The sequence below is a fragment of the Euleptes europaea genome, chromosome 1 (assembly GCF_029931775.1).
Source record: "Euleptes europaea isolate rEulEur1 chromosome 1, rEulEur1.hap1, whole genome shotgun sequence".
Taxonomy (NCBI): Eukaryota; Metazoa; Chordata; class Lepidosauria; order Squamata; family Sphaerodactylidae; genus Euleptes; species Euleptes europaea.
Genome location: NC_079312.1, coordinates 166,317,060 through 166,335,921, shown reverse-complemented (window position 1 = coordinate 166,335,921; position 18,862 = coordinate 166,317,060). Strand labels below are relative to the sequence as shown.

The window sequence follows — 18,862 nt, the reverse complement described above, 5'->3', positions numbered from 1 at the left end:
CTCTTGGGCCTGGATAGCCCAGGCTAGCCTGATCTCATCAGATCTCAGAAGCTAAGCAGGGTCTGCCCTGGTTAGAAATTGGATGGGTGACCTCCAAAGACTACCAGGGTTGTAACACAAGGCAAGCAGTGGCAAACCACCTCCAGACATCTGTTGCCTTGAAAATCCTACAGGGTCACCATAAGTCAGCTGTGACTTGATGGTACACACACACACACACATCTGGCTTGATCTCCCCTTTACAGGTCTGTATTGGTTTTCTCTGTTGGAATCGGAAGTATTTTAGTTTTATTATAGCTGTTTTAATTGATTTAATTGCTTTATGTGGAAAATGTCGATTGCCTTATGAATCTTATTTGGCCAAAAAGATGGTACATACAATAAGGTACTGGGAATAAATGATCTATGCTGGTGATAAAACCAATAGATGGATCTTCAGCATGGATAAAATCCCACTGGTAGGACTCAAGGGGAATCAAAGAATTAACTACATTCTTTAGTTAGTAGATAATGAAATCCAGACTTCTTGCTAGACTTATCAGTCTACATATGCATTGTATAGCTAGATTTGAGTCCAATAGTACCTTAGAGACCAACAATATTGTCCTGAGTTAACCTGTTGACACTTTCTCAGGCGAGGAGAAGGTGGAGGAAGTCAGTCCTAGCCCAGGGCTGTAGCAGAGGAGAACTCGCAGGCAGAAATTATAACAGAGAATCAGTTGCAAGCAGAAGCTGCGGCACCATGCCCTCAGCCCTCCAGATCAGGAATTCAAGCTGTGCCTGAAACCCAGCAACTGTCAGCCTTACCTTTGGGGTCGTCAGAGTCTTAGAGCAAAGAAGGAGACATTTAAGATGAGAAATCCAAGAAAGATGAAGAAGCGCAAGATTGTTGGCTCAGCGTAGAGCAATCCCTGACAGCAGTGTTGAGGCAGGTGAATTACACCTGGTTGGGAATGCCGAAACAACCTAATTAAGTGCAGCTTTCTTATCTGTCTCAGCAAGATAATTCCCTATTTAGACAGCCATAGAAGAGAATCTTGTGGGAACATTTCATCACGTGTGTGCCTGCCTTCATAGCCTTGCTATATGTTGGATTCTGCAAACCTGACTCTTCTAGGCAGGACCTGACCACGCCTTCTGGATTTGCCCTCTCCTGCTTTGACACGTTGGACTTATCTGTGCTTGACCTTGGACTGCACTCACTGACCATGTCTCCTGTCTCTTGCCATGGCCATCTGCCTGACTCTGGACAAAAATTTTCAGAGTGTAAGCTTTCGAGAGTCAAAACTCCCTTCATCAGACACAGTTATCCAATGAAGGAAGCTTTGATTCTTGAAAGCTGATACCCCAAAAATATTGTTGGGCTCTAAGGTGCTACTTGGCTAGAATCCCACACACCTATTCCCTGAAACTATAGGCAGTGTATATTTCTGTGATAGGTCTCCATCAAACAGTTCTGAAGCAGTACAGAAAATTCTCACAAATACACAGCTGCGATGGGTACATGGGGCGGAGGAATTATAGGAAAATGGTTGCATATATGCAAGGGAGAGTTCATAGAATGGTCTGTACCCTAGCTCTGGGGCTGGACCATTCCTGAAGCAGTGGCTAGCGCTCCTTCTGAGGATTCACAGTCTTAGCTTTCCAGAGTGGCTGGATTTCACTCACTAATAACCTTAATTTGTTTCTTAGGGTTATTATGCACGGGATGCCCTTGCAAAGAATATCTATAACCGGCTGTTTAACTGGCTCGTTAGCAGGATCAACGAGAGCATCAAAGTGAGTGTAATGCACTGACGTGAATAAACAATGCTCTACCGTTCCCTTCTGCTTCTTATGCTGCAAGCCCATAAAAAAGGCACATTCTCAATACTCCTGGAGGAGTTATGTTGTGTCTTTCTATTGCAATATCAAGGATTATTTCCCCACCTGGACTGTTATAGGAGGATATTTCTGTATTCTCCTGTTTGCAAAAACTAGATGACTGGGTTTCCTTTGTTTGTGGCATGCTCCAGGCAGCTGGCACTGAGAGGTATACTGTCTGAGGTTCAATTTAGCCGTTCTATCTAATAACCATAAGGAAGATCGATATCTTCATTAATTTGTCTAATACTTTTTTTAAGCTTTCCAAGTTAGTGGCCATCACCCCCTCTTGGGCTTGTGTGAATCCCATAATAACATATTGTGTGAAGAATATGTCTTGAAACTAATAACGATCCAGTGGTGTCTTCTAAGGGCCAAACAGAAGAGATGCTCAAAGATTTGTAAATGGTGTTCTAACATGTTTTTTAAAATTATTAAATAGTACCTGTAGGTGACCTGATTCAGATCAGGTCTGCTGCTTCACTGGGGTGTGTGTGTGTGTGTGCATGTGTGTGTGAACTTTTTCTCCACCCTGACCCCAAATATCACCCTGGAGGTGCTCTTGGACTTCCCTGGAAAAACATACAATTTGCCTTATGGTGTATCTGTGCTTCTCCCAGTGGGGAAAATAGTGGGGGTTGGGATTGAGGGTTGGGGAAAATAGCACCAGAGGGAAAGAGCTGGCAATGATCTAAATTCCCTGTGGTTACTATTTAGCATGAATCTTCCAGCACCTCACCTGCATTGACACTCAGCCAAAGAATTATGAGAACTTTCTAAATTGAGTTAAATGGTAGCTAGTCTGGGAGGAGAATTTGCCAGTTCCTTCCTGCTGTCGTAGATCCTCATTTTGCCGCCCATGCTGTCCGTCATGGTTTATTCACCTCCTGGGAATATGATTTTGCGGAGCACAGCAGGTTGCAGTAGGAGAGGAACACCAGAAAGTTTATTTCTGCTCACAATGCTTGGTACATGCTAACTAGGATCCAAGCCTGTGTCTTCTGCCCTGGAGAAAGGATAGAAAGAACATAAGAACATAAGAAAGGCCCTGCTGGATCAGACCAAGGTCCATCAAGTCCAGCAGTCTGTTCACACAGTGGCCAACCACGTGCCTCTAGGAAGCCCCCAAACAAGACGATCTCAGCACCACCATCCTGCCTGTGTTCCACAGCAACTAATATAATAGGCATGCTCCTCTGAGACTGGAGAGAATAGGTATGCAGCATGACTAGTATCCATTTTAACTAATAGCCATGAATACCCCTTTCCTCCATGAATATGTCCACTCCCCTCTTAAAGCCTTCCAAGTTGGCAGCCATCACCACATCCTGGAGCAGGGAGTTCCACAATTTAACTATGCATTGTGTGAAAAAATACTTCCTTTTATCTGTTTTGAATCTCTCACCCTCCAGCTTCAACAGATGACCTCGCGTTCTAGTATTATGGGACAGGGAGAAAAACGTCTCCCTGTCCACTCTGTCCAAACCATGCATAATTTTATAGACCTCTATCATGTCTCCCCTTAGAAAGGTGGCTAAAAGTTGAGGCAAGCTGTTCTTTGTCTCCCTGAAAGAGCAACATATTCTATTGTCTCCTCTGTCCTTTCTCTGGTTCATTTGTTTAAAGTCTGGGACTCCCCCTTCTTCTGCATAGTCACAGTAAAGAATGGTTGGTAGATCTCTCCCCATTCTTTCAGTGCTGTGACCCAGATGGTGCAGTGCTGGAAATGATAGCTTTGGATAAGGAGAACTCAATGTTCAGAGTCCTTATGTGACTGTTAAATTCACCTCACCTGTATGATCCCTCTCAAGATAGAGTCATTTCTCTGGCTAGATTTAATGTTTTGCCATCTGCGCTACTTGAAGGCAGATTTCGGAAAATCCCTCTGTCTGCCTAGCTTTGCCCCTGTGACAATTGTATTGAAAGAGTTGCTCATTTTATTGTAGTTTTTATACTGAATCTCGCAATGATCTATTAAGCCCCCTGTTGATTGATAGAATGTCCCAGATTCTTTTAATGTCGCCTATTTATTGAATAATTGTTCGCCTCAAATATTGGAGATGGTGGCACAGTTTTTAAAGTTTGTTTTAAAAGTCCATCGAACAGTTAATTAGAAGGCATTATCAACAATGTTATTCGATGTAACTGTCTACTAACTACTTTTTAAAAGGGCACCTTTTAATATTTCCATTCCTTTCGTATCCTTTTGTATTGTGCCTTTTTATGCCAATAAAGGAATGATTGATTGATTGTTAAATTCACTGGGGTGCCTTGAGCAAGTCACTGTTGCAACTTGCCCTAACCATTCTTGCAGGGTTGTTGAGATGATAAAATCAGAAGCCACAAATGCTGTTTTGCGCTCCATGGAGAAGGGGTAGGGTGCAAATGTGGTAAATATTTATATGGGGCATAGCAATGCATCTGTTTGTGATTGAGCAATTGATACTGGGTGATGGCAGAAGATATTCGTGTTCAAGTATCTGGAGGGACTGTGAACCATGAAGGCTTTCAGATTTTTTCAGAAAATCCGATGACCAACTGCTCTCTGATTTCTTAGGTCACAACGACCGAGCACAAGAAAGTGATGGGTGTTCTGGATATTTATGGCTTTGAGATTTTTCAGGTGAGTGGTAGATATCCTTGGAACTTGCGTCTTAAAGCAAAGGTCTGGTGAAAAGTCTGGACTTGACTGAGGCCTCCTGGTACTTTAAGATGTAAGAAATCTTGGTGTGGTTGTTAGTCCAATTTCCAATTTCCAAACCTTTAATGGCATAAAAAACAAAGAGAAAAGCAGAATAATATAATATAATACAGTACCGATCAAAATCAGTTTGAATTCGGTAGTAAAATTCCACAACAAACGCCATGAACAAAATAGGCAATAAAATGGACTATTACTTATCGGTACGAAGACCCTTAGTTAAAATATTTGCCAAATATTCGGCAACTGCTTCAGTCAAATTAGGGCACTTATCAGCTAGTAGACATTGAGTAGTCTTCTTCGCCGAGCTGAAAAAATTCACGAGAATTGGATCAATAAAATGATGTCTTAAGCTAGAGAAGAGAGGGCAGAACAATAAAATGTGAGTCATGGAATCAGGTTCAAGATGGCAATATTTACATAGTCTGTCTCCAAGCGGGATGTTGTGAAATCTCCCGGAAAGAACAGCTGAGGGAAAAATATTTAACCTGGCGAGCATAAAGTCCTGCCGATGAAGGGGGTTAGTGACATTTTGAATATATGATGCTCCTCCGGGCCGAGTGGTTGACAGTCCAGTGGTTGTTGGTCACAGAGGCATTAGCAAGAACCGAATGAGTGAGAAGCCAGGTCTGGCATACATTGACAGAGAGTGGGATGCATATTTCAGTAGGGTAGTCATGTTAGGGGAAGGTGGCATGGTATAGCTTGATCTCATCGGATCTCGGAAGCTATCCAGGGTTGGTACTTGGATGGGAGACTACCAAGGAAAACTCTGCAGATGAAGGCAATAGCAAACCATTTCTGCTTCTCGCTTGCCTTGAAAGCTCCTTGCTGGGGCTGCCATAAGTCAGTTGCGACTTGGCAGCACTTATGTACATAGCCAAGCTAGTCCATTGTAGCAAAAAGAGCCAGCATGGTGTAGTGGTTAAGAGCAGTGGCTTGGAGCGGTGGAGTCTGATCTGGAGAATTGGGTTTGATTCTCCACTCCTCCATATGAGTGGTGGAGGCTAATCTGGTGAACCAGGTTGGTTTACCCCACTCCTCCACATGAAGCCAGCTGGGTGACCTTGGGCTAGTTACACTCTCTCAGCCTCACCTATCTCACAGGGTGTCTGTTGCGGGGAGGGGAAGGTGATTGTAAGCTGGTTTGATTCTTCCTTAAGTGGTAGAGAAAGTCGGCATATAAAAACCAACTCTTCTTCTTCATTGTGACACTAAAAGGTTTGTGCTTCAATAAAGCTTATTAGTCTTTAAGGTGCCACAAGACGTTAAGGAGCCAAATACAAGCAATCCACTGTGTAATATACGCTTTTTGCTTCCAACCTGTCTCTTTCTCTCATTTCTTTGTAGAACAACAGCTTTGAGCAGTTCATTATCAATTACTGTAACGAGAAGCTGCAGCAGATCTTTATCCTGCTGACCCTGAAAGAAGAACAAGAGGAGTACGTTCGGGAGGTAGTCAATTTTTCTGAGCCATTCAAAATCACAAAATCACACAAGGTTGGAAGAGACCACAAGGGCCATCCAGTCCAACCCGCTGCCATGCAGGATCCCACAATCAAAGCACTTACTACAGATGGCCATCCAGCCTCTGCTTAAAGACCTCCAAATATGGGGTTAATAAATATTTTGTGCCATAAAATATATCCAGATTCTGCGCCTCAGAAACTCAGTTTCAATGCTTAAAATAAGTTCATTGCAGAGTGATTCAAACATGACATGTGCTTTCTTTTGAAGCCGATATTTGGATTTGTGATTCTTTGGGTTTAATGGGCTGGAAGGTCTAGCCACCATGACAGAGGGATTGGTAGCTGTACAGTGCCCAGAAGGTCCACACAGACATCACCTTTTGTGTGTTCAAAACTGTTGGAAAGTTACCTAGACTAGATGTTTGCTACTTCCCAAAAACAAATTCTGTGATGCTCAGAAAGTAAAATTGCTCCAGGGGCAGCTCTGATTATAGGAGATAAAGCAAAGTGGATTATTATCCCTTCTTACTGGACTGGGAACCATTGCAGGCAATACCTAACAGAAGCATTGAAAGGGCACAGAAGTGCATGGAATTTGCAAAGCATGCAATAATTAAGCATGGGGGTTTGTTATTGTGTGGCTAATGTAGATGTGGTTTGTGGTAACCACCAAAGGGAATTCAGTTGCAATGACAGATATGCCTTGAAGGCATTCTTCTCGCTAGTGTTGTACTGGAGAATTTCATGCTCTCCTGTATGGTCTAGAACGGCTGTCACTAGTGGTCCCCTGTTGCTCCTTAGTAATGCAACCGACCTCAAAAGTGAGGGGGTCAATACCTCCACCCTGACTTGGATAGTTTGGGCAAGCCCAATCATATCAGATGTCAGAAGCTAAGCAGGGTTGGCCCTGGTTTTTATTTGGATGGGAGACCACCAAGGAAGTCTAGAGCGGCTATGCAGAGCCAGGCAATGGCAAACCACCTCTGTTCATCTCTTGCCCTGAAAACCCCTACAGGGGAGCCATGAGTCACCTGTGACTTTCCACCACCACCGAATACTTCTAGGGTCCACCTGAAAACAAGGGAAATAGCATGTTAATTTATAAACCAGATTAAAGATACGATAGTATGTACACAAGTAGCTTGTGTACACATTACATATACACAGGTCATTTTTAAAAGTTACAATCCATGTCTGAGTAATGTTAGCCAGTTCTAAAAGAATAAACTGATCCAGCATGGCCTTTCTTATATTCTTATGTTCTTAAGCCTTACTGTGAAGCTTCCTTAAAACTGCTGATCGTATTGTCTCCTCCATAGGGCATTGCATGGACTCCTGTGGACTTCTTTGATAACAGCATCATTTGTGACTTGATCGAGGATGTAAGTTGTTTTCAAAAGCGTTTCAAAAATAGAAAGGAATTTGGAGTAACTTCATTTGAGACATTATCCCTTTGAAGCCATTTTTTGTGTGAGGGGAGGTGCTGTGGGTCGGTGGTAGACCACCTGTGTTGCATGAAGAAGGTCAACGGGACATGTTTTCCTGGACCTGGTGGCCACTGTGCTACTTGGCCACACTTTTCCTGGGAGAGACTGCTAGGGAAAGGGAAAGCTGAAGATATAGTTAAGATATAGAAGATAAAGAAGGCATAGTTAAATTGTGAAACTCTCTGCCCCGGGATGGGGTGATGGCTGCCAACTTGGAAGGCTTTAAGAGGGGAGTGGACATATTCATGGAGGAAAGGGGTATTCATGGCTATTAGTCAAAATGGATACTAGTCATGCTTCATACCTATTCTCTCTAGTATCAGAGGAGCATGCCTATTATATTGGGTGCGGTGGAACACAGGCAAAATGGTGCTGCTGCAGTCGTCTTGTTTGTGGCTTCCTGGAGGCACCTGGTTGGCCACTGTGTGAACAGACTGTTGGACTTGATGGGCCTTGGTCTGATCCAACAGGGCCTTTCTTATGTTCTAAGATGGGGGGGACTGTTAAAGGGAGATTGGCTGTGGGGTAGGAAGAAATGGAGGCTTCCAGGGAAGGGAAAGAGGAAACAGAGGGAGAGGAGGATACAGGGGGAAAGGAGATGCCTCCCTCAAGTCCTTTGTGGGGGGGCCCCACTTTAATGCTAGCAGTAATCACAATTATAAATAATGCTGCAGTTGCTGTGTATTGATTTCACATCATCTGTGTACTTGGTGCTTTTCTAGAGTAATGTAAATTAAAAAAAGGTCCCTTTCCCGGAGGTGTTTGCACATTTACTTAGCATTGCCTGGTTTACGATTGCACTGTTAGGCACTGGTCAATGGACAGGAGTGAAAGACAGCTGACGGATGGAGAGGTTTAGAGTATACAAGGGATGAATGCAAAGAAATATCGTTATTTGTACTTGAGTTTTGTTTCAGCTGAGGAGGAAGCCTGAAGAGTTAAGGAGTGGTCTGCAAATGGTGGTTGGGCTTTGAGGCCAACATTGTTTCTAGCTGCTGGTAGGAATATGAAAAGTGCCTTTGAGCAACCTGGACCTTCTCCATGCAGAGTCAAGGCACAGGCTTACAAGATGGAAGATTCAGCTCTCGCACCAGCCTTAAATTCCAGCATCTCCCTTTAAAGACTGAAACTGGCTTTCCAGGAACCAGTACCTAGGGCTGTGCATTCAGATGTGCTGAATCGAAAATAAACCCCCCCAAAAAAACGGTGTGGGTATTTGGCTTTTTTTGGGTTTCTTGAAAAAATTTTGGGTCCAAAATACATATGTATATGTATATGTATATGTATACATATATGTATATATACACACACACACACACACACACACACACACACACACATATATATATATATATATATATATATATATATATATATATATATATATATATATACACACACACACACACACACACACACACACATATATACCTATACATATATGTATATATAAATACATATACACATACACATACACATACATACATACACATACGTATATATATTTGCACACCCCTACCAGTATCCTGAAGAGCCCCGTGGCACAGAGTGGTATGCTGCAGTACTGCAGTCAAAAGCTCTGCTCACGACCTGAGTTCGATCCCGACGGAAGTTGGTTTCAGGTTGCCGGCTCAAGGTTGACTCCACCTTCCATCCTTCCGAGGTCGGTAAAATGAGTTCCCAGCTTGCTGGGGGTAAAGGGAAGATGACTGGGGAAGGCACTGGCAAACCACCCCATAAACAAAGTCTGCCTGGTAAACGTCGGGATGTGACGTCACCCCATGGGTCAGGAATGACCTGGTGCTTGCACAGGGAACCTTTACCTTTTACCAGTATCCTCCATGCCCTGCTCCATTTCTGGTTTTTCTTACTCCTTCCCATACAGCAGTCCTTCATGGGAAGAGAGCTTTAAAGATATGGACAATGATTGACAGCATTGCTTTGGCAAATGCCAGGAGATTTTGAGGGTGGTGCTTGGGGGATGGAATTTGGGAAGGCATCTGACATTACTTCCAGGTGAATCTCTAGGAACTTCCCCTAATCTCTATGGTAAGGCGTCCCATCTGCTCTGTTGTGAGCCTCGGCAGAGCTGGCACTTTGGGGATGTTTTTCGGAAGGGCGTGCTGCTAAGGTGTATGCATACAGAGCAAGAGCTCCGTGCCACCTTCTCTTTCTTTTTGCATGCACGCTGAGAAGGGCAGCAGACGATCACACAACATTGGCAAAAGTTCCTTATTGCACAGGCAGTACCAGAGGCTCCAGTTCCTCATTTTTCAAAGTCACGTGGCTGTGATGTCATCATACTTCCTATCATTTGCTCAGTGGGTCCCATGGTACCACCTAGGGGTTAAAGTTGGTTCTTGGTTGTGGAAATGTCAAAGACCACTGCCGTATAATTCTGTAACATAGGCAGGTTTTGCAAACTGAGGGGCTGTTCAAAGGGTGGCTTGCTTATAGCCAATGAGTGAGTTCATTGGTGAGATGACCTGAATGCTGGACCGGGCTCATAGCTTTCTGGCCTCATAGCTTGCGTCCCCTCTCAGGACCATGACCCCATTTCTAGAAGCAAATGGTTGTCTCCTGTAGTGTCTGCCACAGGACCAGCCACTGGGACAAATGCCCAGTCGATCCAACTGAGACTCTCGGATCCCCTTTTCAGAAAGGACCTGCTCAATAGGGATGTTATAATGCCATATTTGTACAGCGTCACAAATCCTGAGTATCGCAGATCCTTTATGCTTCTCCGATATAACTCCCTGCCTTCTACGTTCTTAGCTGGGAAATATAACAAACTCCCACTGGAAGCACGCAAATGTATTTGTAAACAAGATGCACTTGAAACCTCTGAACATGTGTTATTTGAATGCAAACTGTCCAATCATATACGAACGAGATCACTGATTCCATTACTTGTAGATTGTCCCAGAGTTGTGAGGAAACAATGTCTTAAGCTTTTATTATCAGATACAATAGATAATTTAACTAATAGAGTTGCCAGATTTGCTTGGCAAGCAATTAAAATTAGGCAAAGCTGGACTAAATCTATGCAATAGCTAAGGAAACATGGGATTTTTACTGTCCGGAACCTGGAGAGTCAGCGTGGTGTAGTGGTTAAGAGCAGTGGTCTGGAGTGGTGGAGTCTGATCTGGAGAACCGGGTTTGATTCCCCACTCCTCCACATGAGCGGCAGAGGCTAATCTGGTGAACTAGATTTGTTTCCCCACTCCTCCACACAAAGCCAGCTGGGTGACCTTGGGCAAGTCATGCTCTCTCAGCCCCACCTACCTCCCAGGGTGTCTGTTGTGGGGAGGGGAAGGGAAGGTGATTGTAAGCCGGTTTGATTCTGCCTTAAGTGGTAGAGAAAGTCGGCATATAAAAACCAACTCTTCTTCTTCTTCTTCTTTTAGACTGGTTTTATATTAATCTTACAAATATATATGACTGGGTTATTTTTGTAATGCCTTTATCATTTCAAGTATTGTAATTTTAGCCACACTTTGTCTACGTGCCTTACTATACATCAAGCAATTCTGTAATCCTGTTTTATTTGATGGTCTATGACTGTAAATAAATAGAGCGAAGTGTGAACTGAGACTAATGAGGCCAGAACTGTGCTGTAACCGGATTCTTCTTTGTGTGTAGAGCAAAGGTGGGATCTTGGCCATGTTGGATGAAGAGTGCCTTCGCCCAGGGGAGGTGAATGAAGCCACATTCCTAGCCAAACTCAACCAAGTATTTAAAGAACACAAACGCTATGAGAGCAGAGTCACCCAGAATGCCAAACATATCATGGATACCAGCTTGCTTGCCAACTGCTTCCGTATTCATCATTACGCTGGCAAAGTGAGTGAGCCTAAGAATCTTTCTCAGCTGTTGGTAGCAAGGAAGGGGGGATGTGGAAAGTAGAAGGGGCCCTAGTATGGGAGCACAGAGGGCTTTCTGAAATATGGGGTGCATGGATCCCTAGCCAGCGTGGTGTAGTGGTTAAGAGCGGTGGTTTGGAGCGGTGGACTCTGATCTGGAGAACTGGGTTTGATTCCCCACTCCTCCACATGAGTGGCAGACGCTAATCTGGTAAACTGGATTAGTTTCCCCACTCTTACACATGAAGCCAGCTGGGTGACCTTGGGCTAGTCACACTCTCTCAGCCTCACCTACCTCACAGGGTTTCTGTTGTGGGGAGGAGGAGGGAAGTTGATTGTAAGCCGATTTGATTCTGCCTTAAGTGGTAGAGAAAGTCAGCATATAAAAACCCAACTCTTCTCCTTCTCCTCCTTCTCCTTCTCAATAAGAGTTGGACAATCTCAGGGAATCCTATAAAGAAGAATTTAACCAAGCAAAATAAGGAAGTACCTTGGGGGGAAATGAGGAAACTGGGTTGTGGGCCATGTCGTACACATGTGCTGTCTTAAAATTCCCCTCTCTCACTGTTTTTGAGCCTTCCTCTCTGTGTGCCTCTCCAACACATCAGTAGATGAGGCACTGTGTCCACGAAAGGGCATGCCAAAGGCCAGTCTGAACCACTGACTTTCTTCCACCTCAGGTGACCTACAATGTGACTGGATTCATAGAAAAGAACAACGACCTGCTTTACAGAGACCTGTCGCAAGCCATGTGGAAGGCCAAGCACAAGCTGTTACACACCCTGTTCCCTGAAGGGGACCCTGAAAAAGTCTCACTCAAGCGTCCACCAACTGCAGGCTTCCAGTTCAAAGCTTCTGTGGTCACCCTCATGAAGAACCTCTACTCCAAGAAGCCCAACTATATCAGGTAATTAATGTGTGTGGTACATGTGCAAATTTAACCGAGGGCAGACCCCTGAGCTATATTTGGATGTGGACAATCTACGGATAGAGCTTGGACAAGAGACAGACAAATGATTTGACCCAATCAGTTTGTTCCTTTTGCCACTAGGTGCATCAAGCCCAATGACACCAAGAAGGCTGCTATGTTCACGGATGCGCTGGTTCGGGCACAAGTGCGCTACCTTGGCCTGCTGGAGAACGTGCGAGTTCGAAGAGCTGGCTACGCCTATCGGCAAGTCTATGAACCATGCCTGGAGCGCTACAAAATGCTCTGCAAGGAGACCTGGCCACACTGGAACGGAAGAGCCAGGTAGGATGGAGAAGCTGAGAGATTCTGGTGGAGACTTTTGAGACTTAGGCCATTTAGGCAGGGTGGATTTTGGTGCTCGCTCAAAACTGCTTTTTTAAACCCACCCTTTAAAATGACTATTCACGGTCCCGATGCAAGAGGAGAAAGTCAAACAAATTCCATCCCCCACACTTGCCTGCTCCTTCGTTCCTTCGTTTGCATAGCCATTAGCAATGGTCGTTTGCATGGTTCCTTCAGTAAATGCTTCGAGGCGGAGGTGGAGCAAATACAAAAGGTCGCGTTAAAGGGGCTCTTAAGAATTGTGGAGCAGGTATGCGCTGGCTTAGCAGTGACGGCTGGAATGACGGTTCAGCGTGAAGAAATTTTTAAAAAATTGTGGGGCACTTCAGCCTGGAACGTACTTCTAATTACCAAGCATAAACGGCCACAGGGTAAATGTATCCAAGGGATTGGTAACTGAGGCTAAGCAGGGGGGTTGGGGTGGGGGTTGCTTGGGAGGGAACACTGGGGACCGACAGCGGCTCTCCAGGGTCTCAGGCAGAGGTCTTTCACATCACCTCCTTGCCTAGTCCCTTTAACTGGAGATGCCGGGGATTGAACCTGGGACCTTCTGCATGCCAAGCAGATGCTCTACCACTGAGCCACAGCCCCTCCCCAAAATATATCCCAGAAAAGGAGGAGGAAAAGAGTCCAGAAAATGTGCCTGAAGGGGACATAGCATTTATATTAACCTCCCAAAGTACGCTGATACTCCAGTGATCTTTCCACAGTCATCTCCTGAGTAACAGTATGGTGGAGAGATGGAAAATAGGACTAACTTGTATGGGTAATCGCTATCAAATTGCAACCAACTCATGGCGACCCCTAGGACCATGTGGTTTTCAAGGTAAAAGATGAACAAAGGTGGTCTGCCATTGCCTTCCTGTGCATAGCAACCCCCCCCATCTTCCTTGGTGGTTTCCCATCAAAGTACTGTTACTTATAGAGGAGGGAGGAGCTGTGGCTCAGTGGTAGAGCATCTGCTTGGCATGCAGAAGGTCCCAGGTTCAATTCCCAGCATCTCCAGTTAAAGGGACTAGGCAAGTAGGTGATGTGAAAGACCCCTGCCTGAGACCCTGGAGAGCTGCTGCCGGTCTGAGTAGACAATACTGACTTTGATGGACCAAGGGAGACCAAGGGTCTGATTCAGTATCAGGCAGCTTCGTGTGCTCATGTGTCCTAGTATAAAAGGAGGGAAAGCCCATAATGGCTGGTATTCTATTCAGCTCAGTAAGACTGCTTATTTTGGCCCATGAGTGCAAACATACTGGGATGATAGACAAGTGCATGGCCCTTTACAAAAACTATTAAAAGCAAATGTTTACTGGCTAAAAATTGTTCCGTACCTTGATTAAAATGTATTAGCCTACTTATATTTTAGTTCCCCTGCCCAGCCTTCTCCACCCCAAACTTTCCGTCTACGTGTCTGTCCGTAACAGTGAGCTGACCAAGTCTGTGGTGATAAACTAAAGCGCTGCCTGCCGCATGGAGAATTGTCTCTCTGCTGCACCAGTTAAAAAGGGAGACCTGCATTACATGAGTTGTGATTGGGCTGGGTAACCTCTGATCTCTTTCCCACTGTCCATTTCCTGGTGCAGAGATGGTGTTCAAGCCCTCTTGGGCAGCCTGCCGATTGACCCCAAGGAACTGGCATATGGACACACCAAGATCTTCATCCGCACCCCTGCTCTGGTGAGCTGCTGATATTCCGGGGGGAGGGGGGACGAGGTGTAAGAGCTTGCTAGTTTTTCCAGAGTAGAGAGGAAGAAAGAACATTGGGTTTGTGCTAGAGCTAATGCAAGTCAGGGTAAACTTCCCGTGCCCTTGGCTCTGTATGGGTGGTTTCCAATCCTCCCTCCACAGCTTTTTGACTTGGAAGACCGACGTCAGCGGCGAGTGGGAGAGCTGGCTGCCCTGATCCAAGCGACTTACCGGGCATGGAAATGCCGCATGCTCTATCAAAAGATGCGCAAGAGCCAGATCCTAATCTCTGCCTGGTTCCGGGGCAATGCAGTAAGTAAGACAGGCATATTTTCATACAATTCTGGTTTGTGACCTGCGTTCCTTAGTGTTTCTGTGCTGTGCAAAGCTGCCAGCAACTATGCTATGTTAGATATTTGCCTAGTGCACAACCAACGAGGAGCAGAGATAGACTCAGCTCTATCTTGTATTTATTTGGTATGGGCCTCTGTTGTCGTGTATCCTTTGTAATGAAGTCATAGTTGCATCACCAACTTAAGAGCCAGCGTGATGTAGTGGATAAGAACGGTGGTTTGGAGCGGTGGAGTCTGATCTGGAGAACTGGGTTTGATTCCCTGCTCCTCCACATGAGCAGCAGAAGCTAATCTGGTGAACTGGATTTGTTTCCCCACTCCTACACATGAAGCCAGCTGGGTGACCTTGGGTTAGTCACACACTCTCAGCCCCACCTACCTCACAAGGTGTCTGCTGTGGGGAGGGGAAGGGAAGGTGATTGTAAACCGGTTTGATTCTCCCTTAAGTGGCAGAGAAAGTCAGCATATAAAAACCAACTCTTCTTCTTAATCTGGTTTAACAGTCATTCCGTTTCCTCAGCAACTCCTGGGAATTGTGGTTCTGGGAAGCTCTTCGTTCTCAGCACCTCCCTACTAAACTACAATTCCTGAGATACTTTGATAGAAACCATGACAATTAAGCTGGTACGAAATTGATCAAGTTGTAGTGTAGATATCCCCTAAGGCAGGGCTCCCCAACGTTGTGTCTGTGGGCAACATGGCACCCCTGACACCCTTCCTGTTTTTTTAGGATGTGGGTGGGGTCAGGTAGGGCTTTTGCCCAACAAGGCATCTGATTAATCACTGGAGAACCGGTTGGCTGAGCAGATTTTAAAAAAAATGTGGTTTCAAAGGCAGCTGCCACCAGTGTTTTTACTCTTGCTCTCTTTTTTAATTACCCCCTTCTCCCCTGCACTTGTGTGTCTTCTGGGTGTGCGGGGAATGTGTCGGTGTCGCCGGCTGCTGCAATTTTCTGGTTGGCTGCTCCTCCCATGGCAGCCATTTTGCGTTCATGGCCACCACCCTGTATCAGATTTCCGAAGGTGCCCATGGGCTCAAAAAGGTTGGGGACCTCTGCCCTAAAATATAGCTTCCTTTATGAACTTACCAGCCTTTGATGATTAGAGGTAATTTTGAACGTAAGAAAGGCCCTGTTGGATCAGACCGGGGCCCGTCAAGTCCAGCACAATGGCCAACCAGGTGCCTCTAGGAAGCCCCCAAACAAGATTTTTGGGGAGCCCTGTCTTAGGGGATATCTACACTACAACTCTGGATCAATTTCATACCAGCTTAATTGGCATGGCTTCTATCAAAGTATCTCAGGAATTGTAGTTTAGTAGGGAGGTGCTGAGTACGAAGATCTTGCCAAGTGTAACATAAGGGCAGATGGACTTTATGCCAGGGCAAAACTAATTTACCTGAGGACAAATTATGTAAAACTGCAGTGTGTGCATGCGTGCTTGCACCGAAGGCTCTTGTTTGCTGCCCGTGCTCCGTCTCTCTACTGAGGCACACAATTTATTTTACAGCAAAAGAAGAAATATTCCAAGATGAAGATATCAGCTGTTCTTATCCAAGCCTATGTCCGAGGTTGGAAGGTGAGAGATGTGGCGCACTTGGAAACTGAACATAGCCAGGCTTTTGAGGGTCCTAAGAATTTCTGCCCCGTGGCGCAGAGTGGTAAGCTGCAGTATTGCAGTCCAAACTCTGCTCATGATCTGAGTTCGATCCCAAGGGAAGTTGGTTTCAGGTAGCCGGCTCAAGGTCGACTCAGCCGTCCATCCTTCCGAGGTCGGTCAAATGAGTCCCCAGCTTGCTGGGGGTAAAGGGAAGATGACTGGGGAAGGCACTGGCAAACCACCCCACAAACAAAGTCTGCCTAGGAAACATCGGGATGTGACGTCGCCCATGGGTCACGAATGACTCGGTGCTTGCACAGGGGACCTTTACCTTTACCTTAAGAATTTTTTAAAAGTATTCAAGATGTGTTTCATAATAACAAGTATAAACTCTAGCACTGCCTACTTACAGCTGCAGAGTTTTGCACCAAAATCGGTGGGGGATGGAGGGGAGGTAGGGTTGCCAACCTCCAGGTAGTAGCTGGAGATCTCCTGCTATTACAACTGATCTCCAGCCAGTAGAGATCAGTTCCCCTGGAGAAAATGGCCGCTTTGGCAATTTGACTCTGTGGCGTTGAAGTCCGTCCCCTCCCCAAACCCTGCCCTCCTCAGGCTCTGCCCCAAAAACCTCCCACTGGTGGCGAAGAGGGACCTGGCAACCCTAGGGGTAGGTTTGTCAGATCCAGGTTGGGAAACTCCTGGAGACTTGGGGGTGGAACCTGGAGAGGACAGGGACCTCAGTGGAATGCAATGCCATACAACCCAGCCTCCAATGCAGCCATTTTCTCTAGAGGAACTAATCTCTATAGTCTTGAGTTAAGCTGTAATTCTGGGGGATCCCCAGGTCCCCCCTGGAGGCTGGCATCCCTAGGATCAGCCTTTAGCTTCCCACGTACATACTGACAGAACAAGTATAGACAGTACTTGTTTGTTTTGTTTAAACCTGACTTAGAATCTAGAGGTGGTTGAATGGGCTACACAGGGTGCCGTTGTGTGTGTGTGCCATTCTGAATGCTCCCCCATGTTGATGTTTTCTTTAAAGGCCTATCTGCAAAGTATAATTTAACACAGCTGGAGAAAGGTTCTATCACAGTCTGCTTCCTGGTGTTCCTGGGTAGTTTCTTTTTCCTTATAGGCAGGTCTTTGTTTTTTTTTAAATGCAGGGCAACCTTTTAAAAAAGAAGGAAAATGTGATTGCTTACTTGCTGCCTCCGATGGTGCACTCTTCTCGGCTGTTGCAAGATGCTGGTTTTTTATTCAGCGGCATAGAATGTTTTTTCAGGTGAAGAGGTGTGGTGTAGTAGTAGTTGTACTAATAGTAATATCCATGTAGCATCCTCACACGGTCACCTCCGCCGACTGCTCCGGAGCTTTGTCTTGATTATGCATGCCTTTCCCGACCGTCGGAGGTCGCCTTGCTCTCCCCGCGCATACTTCTACGTGTTTTGCCTGAATTTTCCAGATTTTCGCTAAAACACGGGCAAAACGTGTGAAAACGCACAGGGAGAGCAAGGCGACCTCTGACGGTCGGGAAAGGCATGCATAATCAAAATGCAGCACCAAAACAGCCGGCGAGGTGACCATGAGGGAAACAGCCCTGCATAAATGGCCAATGTGTCAATTGCCACTTCAAAACAAAACAAAAAGCACTCCAGCGGTGGTGCAAAAATGGCTGTTATGGGGGACCAGGATAGGAAAATTTATATGGGTGGGACAAAGAGGGTCCGGATTTTCCCTCCGCATGGGTGCCAGTTTTCCTCAAAATATCACACCAATGCAGAATTGGGAAAGGCTGCAGGAAAGACGGGGGAAACCAAGGAGATGCAATCGCACTCAAACCAGGGCAAAAACCCGTGTGTAGGTGACCAGATTCTGAAGCCCAAAGTGACCCCCCCACCCATTAATTTCAAGATGTTTTACTTTTCTTTGCTAGCTGTGTGCTTTCTCTTCCTGGAGGCCAAGCCATCATTAGGAATACTCATCTAGTTTCGCTAAAAATATGAGTTGCAAAAAGTAGCATGACTATTCCTTCCTTGCTTCAGCAATACTGACTCTACGTGTTACGTGGTGGAACAGATGCTGTTCTACTAGTGTTGGGCTGAGGCTGATTGGAGCATTGTGCTAAGTACAAAATGCAATGAAGCCACCCTTTCTTTTCTGGCTGTGTAGAAAGGCTCTAAATCGCATCAGAGGTCATTCCTGATCTTAACCTCCTTCGAGAAGTTCTCTGTGGTACTTTATTTCCTGGATCTCACTCTCTGCCTTTGCTCCTCTATGGATGCATTTCCAGGGGAAATCAGGTGGCCCTGTATTTATTCATTTAAAACACCCACCTTCAGCCCCCAAATAATAGTGAGCTTGAGATATAAGTATCACACGTCTACATATTTTCCTCTACTATTGATAGGTGCCGCTTGCTACGTGAATGAAAAGACTATGTAATCGGCCGTTGGTTTATTAGTCATCAGTAATGAAACTGTCAAGCAAGGAAATATCATTTTCAATGGATCATTAGCCTTTTTAACTGATTCAAGGA

General features: G+C 45.4%; 1 protein-coding gene across 1 annotated transcript in view; it reads left to right on the top strand.

Annotated features, from left to right (window-relative positions):
* Positions 1 to 18,862, top strand: part of LOC130482428 (unconventional myosin-Ia-like) — a 61,498-nt gene that overhangs the window by 17,000 nt on the left and 25,636 nt on the right. The window contains exons 10-19 of the mRNA XM_056855137.1: positions 1,693 to 1,779; positions 4,421 to 4,486; positions 5,915 to 6,019; positions 7,353 to 7,415; positions 11,163 to 11,363; positions 12,064 to 12,290; positions 12,435 to 12,635; positions 14,273 to 14,366; positions 14,538 to 14,687; positions 16,237 to 16,305. Of these exons, the coding sequence (XP_056711115.1) occupies positions 1,693 to 1,779; positions 4,421 to 4,486; positions 5,915 to 6,019; positions 7,353 to 7,415; positions 11,163 to 11,363; positions 12,064 to 12,290; positions 12,435 to 12,635; positions 14,273 to 14,366; positions 14,538 to 14,687; positions 16,237 to 16,305 (1,263 nt within the window). The remainder of the gene's footprint in view (positions 1 to 1,692; positions 1,780 to 4,420; positions 4,487 to 5,914; positions 6,020 to 7,352; positions 7,416 to 11,162; positions 11,364 to 12,063; positions 12,291 to 12,434; positions 12,636 to 14,272; positions 14,367 to 14,537; positions 14,688 to 16,236; positions 16,306 to 18,862) is intronic.